Source organism: Panthera onca, chromosome C2 (genome assembly GCF_046562875.1).
Source record: "Panthera onca isolate mPanOnc1 chromosome C2, mPanOnc1 haplotype 2, whole genome shotgun sequence".
NCBI classification, from domain to species: Eukaryota; Metazoa; Chordata; class Mammalia; order Carnivora; family Felidae; genus Panthera; species Panthera onca.
The window spans coordinates 14,368,041-14,373,243 of NC_138347.1; the positions used below are offsets into that span (position 1 = coordinate 14,368,041).

The 5,203-nt window shown below is 39.8% G+C and overlaps 1 protein-coding gene across 1 annotated transcript; it reads right to left on the reverse strand.

Annotated features, from left to right (window-relative positions):
* Positions 1 to 2,015: 2,015 nt before the first annotated feature.
* On the reverse strand, positions 2,016 to 2,162 carry LOC144617347 (keratin-associated protein 22-1-like). Its single transcript, XM_078452611.2, has one exon. It carries the CDS (start codon positions 2,160 to 2,162, stop codon positions 2,016 to 2,018), a length of 147 nt encoding a protein of 48 aa, XP_078308737.1.
* Between the last annotated feature and the right edge of the window lie 3,041 nt (positions 2,163 to 5,203).

The following is a 5,203-nucleotide window of genomic DNA, read 5'->3' on the forward strand; positions in this document are numbered from 1 at the left end:
ACAGAGCTTTCTAGAAGGATACCCAATCATGAAATTTACGTGGAGAGAGATGTGGTCTGAGGTAAGAACATACAAGGACATTTGGACAGTTATTAATAGTTTGGTTAGTTGTTCAGGGGTCAGAAAGAGTATGATTAAACAAAGAGATCTGGGGAGGAATTGTACAGATGGACATATTGGAGTGGATACGAATTAAGTAGATATTTGAGCTTGATGTCAGTTTTCACCATAGTGCATCCACAACAGAGAACGTACGAAACAATCAGGTGGACAGTGACTCAGCCAGGAAATGTCTAACAGCTTCTGTCATCTGTAATAACAGCATATGTGCAATGGGCCCAAGAATAGAATAGCCATAGTGGTAGAACTATTTCTTCTTTTACAAAGCTGATCTAGCTGATATTGGAATTGAATATCCAATCCGAAAGCATCAAAGGGTTTTTCTGAGCCCTTAATGTGGTACCATACTTAGAGGATTCCAACCAGCTCTTTCTGGCAAGTTGATTTTATCAGGCGCCTTCCATATAGATGGAAGTTGCTATTTAATAAGAATGATAGATATTCTGGGTATGGGTTTGTCTCGGCTGCCCACAGTGACATGATCATCACCAGTATCCGAGACATGTGGTGGCTTATTTATCATCACAGAATTCTGCACAACATTGCTTTGGACTGAGACAGTCTCTGAGAAGAAAGTGAAATAATGCACCCATTGCTATGAGATCTATTCATCTTAGCACATACCACATCAGCCCGCTGAAATGGCTTCTTAAAATGCTGCGAATGAATGTGCTAAGGATTATAGTTTGTGAGATTTGGTATTGTCTTTACAATGGAGAAATATATTTTTAACCGATGCTACCCTGTCCCCGATATCTAGAATATATTGGTCTGAAAAAAACACCTGTTAGGTAAAATTGCTCTCTTTCACCATGACTCCCTGGGACCCACTAGTTAATGAATTAATGTAGAGTTTTTGCCTACCTGGTAATCGTGGGCTCCACCTACCAGTAGACAGAGAAATTAATTACAGTGTTGATTATTATGAAGAGATATAGTTCTGCTCTATAGTGGGAGTTTGAATGTCCATGGCAGAAACTCACAGGATCTACTGGGGTTGCTTCTATTCCCAAAGGACTGCTGTACACGGGCACAAGACCTGAGGGGTCAGGCTTCTCAGGATAAAGTTTTAGCTACCAAGACCAGCAGAGGTGCCAGAAAACTCTGAAGGCAATGGAGAATAGGTAATAAAGAACAGAGACAATGAATGTCGATTACTGCTTAGAAAGCAGTTTGGAGCTGAAAGGAGACTTTGGCTGGTCCGACCAATCTTTTTGCTGTTCTTTAATAGTGTTTTGTTTTTCAGAATTCATGACCGGCTATTGTCTTTAAGGAGTGGTGACAGAAAAACTTGAACATAACATGAGATACGCCTGCACCTGAGTGATGTAAAGAATAAACTCTAGATGATGCTTGAGGGTGCTTCATCAGTGTCTCATTCATCATTTCACTCATGCTGATGGCTTCCTAGTGCAAGCCATTGCAGTTCTCAGAATGAAGTCTTTGTCCTTTCAAGTGCCAATGAAGTCATGTCTTTGGAGCAGACTTTAGCTGGTAGAAAAATAGCAGCTATACAGCCACACACACACACACACACACACACACACACGCACGCGCGCGCACACATTCTTACGCTCAGAAATGATGAAGATAAATAAATGTATGTAAACAAATATATGGCATACTTGCAAATGAGCTTTTATTTAATGAAAAATAAAACCAGAATTTTCCCAAATAAATATTAAGATTGGATTTGTGCACACGTATAGAAACGAACGGATATTTTTTCCGACAAAATCATTGGACAGTCTAGATAATGAATTGATTGGTGACTCTTTTATCACAGGTGGCCTAGGATTTAGATATTAGTGTTAGAAGAGAAAATAACACTAATATAATAATCAACCCTTATATAACAACAAGAACTATCCAAGGTATCAGAAGTCTAGAATACTTCAATAGAAGCCAGAACACCAGTATCTTCCAAAGCAGCATGGACGGTGGCAGGCATAACCATAGCCACCATAGCCACAGCCATAGCCACAACCCAGGCCACCATAGCCATAGCCCAGGCCGCCATAATAGTTGCCGTAATAGCACATGGTGTCAGGAACAGAGGGTTCAGTTGAGGAGCAGAATCAGTTCCTCGAGTTTGAACTTCATAATCTGCACAGGGCCTTTTATACAACCTGAATGGTATGTGGGTAAACCACAGGCAGAATTGACTCATTTCCAAACAAATGACATTAAAAAAAATCTGAAGAATTCCTTATAACCAATATATTGGGGACTGTATTGCTGTAGTGTCATGTGCCTTTAAAACAAAACTTGTTTCCTAATTACACAGTGTTTGCTTACTTGAGAACCCAGCTTCTAAGAGATCTTATGAGCAAGGCTATAATGTTGTTTATTTGATTTGAAAAAATATTTGAAGGTTTTTTTTTCTTTTTTAATGTTTATTTTTGAGAGAGAGAAAGAGAGAGAGAGAGAGAGTGAGCGAGCACAAGCTGGGGAGGGGCAGAGAGAGAGGGAGACACAGAATCTGAAGCAGGCTCCAGGCTCTGAGCTGTCCAGACAGAGCCCGATGTGGGGCTCAAACTCACAACCCTTGAGATCATGACCTGAGCCCAAGTTGGATGCTTAACCGACTGAGCCACCCAGGCACCTTCGATTTGACATTTTTTAAGTTTTTATTTAAATTCCAGTTAGTTAACAGACAGCGTAATATTAGTTCCAGGTGTACAAGATAGTAATTCAACACTTCTATACAGCATCCGGTGCTCATCACAATTGTGCTCCTTAATCCCGATCACCTATTGCATCCACCTCCCCTCTGGTAACCATAGATTTGATTTTTAAAAGGTAAGATAGGTAGTTCCTTTTTTTGAAGTTATTTAGGGAAAATTGACAAATATAATGGTATACATTTAAAGTGTACAACGTGATGCTTCGATACACATATTCATTGTGGAATAATTACCACGATCAGGATAACTAGCATGTTTACGTGTCTATCATCTTACATTGTTAACTCTTTGTGTGTGTGTGTGTGTGTGTGTGTGTGGTAATGAAACTGCTGTAGAAATGTAAAGATAGATGGAAATTAAGATGGACACCCTAGTGTTTCAGCAAGACTTGACTTTAAAGTAAACAAATTTTTCTCTTCTTTATTCTTGAAACCTCCCCTTCTCTCTCACTTGTTTTTCTGTAGAATCCTCTCTTCCAGGACCTCGGTATCCATATTGGCAACGAGCTGACCTCAGTGAACACTTAGGAACAACACTCAGATAGCCCGCACCAGCGCTAGTCATGAGACCACCTTGAAGGGATAAGGAAAGTGACTGGTAGGACTACCAGATTCCTATCAAAACCACTCAGGTCCTGTATTTTCCTATAAAACCCCTCAGCCTTTTACCCCTGGTGGATCTGCGATTTTGAAGGCATTAGCCTGCCGCAACATCATTTGCCTGGTAAGGTAACACAACTATCATTCCTCTTAATCCCCAAACCCTGTCTTCATGTTATATGTTGGCTCTGGAACACATAGGTCGGTTTTCATAAACAGTAAGAGTGCGTGAGATCTCTCAACAACGTTCAAGCATACAACTGTTGTGAACGACAGTCACCATGCTGTACGTCAGCTCCTCAGAACTTACTCTTATAACTGAGAATTTATGCTCTTTGACCTACATCACCCCATTTTCTCCTTTGCCCCAGCCCCTAGCAAACAATGTTCTATTGTCTGTTTCTATGAAATTGCCTTTTGTTTTTGTTTTTTGTTTTAGCTTCCACACACGAGTAATACCATACAGTATTTATTTTTCTCTGTCTGGCTTATCTCCCTTAGTATAATGCCCTCCCAGTTGATCAATGTTCTCCCGAATGGCAGAAGTGCCTTCTTTTTTTATGGCTGGGTTTGTGCCATTTATCTTTATGGGACTTAGACATGGAGAGGAAATATTTATTCTACTAGAAATCTCAGTTTAGAAAGCTATTCTACTTTGTTGCTTTTTTTTTTCAGTTGTTTTTTTATTATGAACTTACTCCATGCCAGGGTTTCATTTCAAGCATATGGGATGAGGAAATGAAAATGATAGATATGGTCCATATTCTCAAGGAACTTAAATTTCTCATTGTAAGGAAGACAGTCAGTGACAGACACACAATAGGCAATTAAACTCTGAAAGAAATATATTAAATTCTGATAAGAATGACTACTTGAAAAACACAAAAACCCCAATGAGTTGAATAAGCTTATTTATTACTTGGGGGAGTTAATTTTAAACTGGGTGGTCAGAGAAGACATATCTGAAGAGATAGCACTTTAATTAATACCTGCTCAAGGTAGGATTCAAGCATTCCTGCTGCAATTTCCAGACAGGGAGGCCAACAGTACAATAGCAAGGAGGGAGAAAACTTGGTTTGAGATACTGAAGAGCCACTGTGTTTGGCATATGGAAGATGAGAAAGAAAATGGTAGAGGACAGTGTTGGAAAGAGTTTATTGTAGGATATTCTATTTTTTTTTTTATTATTTTTTTTTAACGTTTATTTATTTTTGAGACAGAGAGAGACAGAGCATGAACGGGGGAGGGTCAGAGAGAGAGGGAGACACAGAATCTGAAATAGGCTCCAGGCTCTGAGCTGTCAGCACAGAGCCCGACGCGGGGCTCGAACTCACGGGCTGTGAGATCATGACCTGAGCCGATGTCGGCCGCTTAACTGACAGAGCCACCCAGGCGCCCCTATTGTAGGATATTCTAAATGCAATGGAAAGTCTATGTAGGTATGCCCCAGGGGGAGGCTATGATTTAATTTTTTCTTGAGCCATGAGATGGAAATATTGGAAGAGAATACATTCGGTGTCATAATGGGCTCTGTGTGGGGAATGTTAAATTTCTGATGGCTATTTAAGATAAAAATTGAATTATCAAGTGGACAGTTGAGTGGACATCTATAAAAGGGTGAAGTTAAAGGACATAGAAAGGCCAAAAACAATGGTCTGAGATTTGGGTCAAAGTAGGGATCATTTAATACAAACATTTCTGAAAAAGTGAAGTTGGAGGCAAAATAAGTGAGTAGAGTATATCAGAATCCGAGAGAGAGAATATGTCAAGAACAAAGAGTTCAACTGACCTGAATTT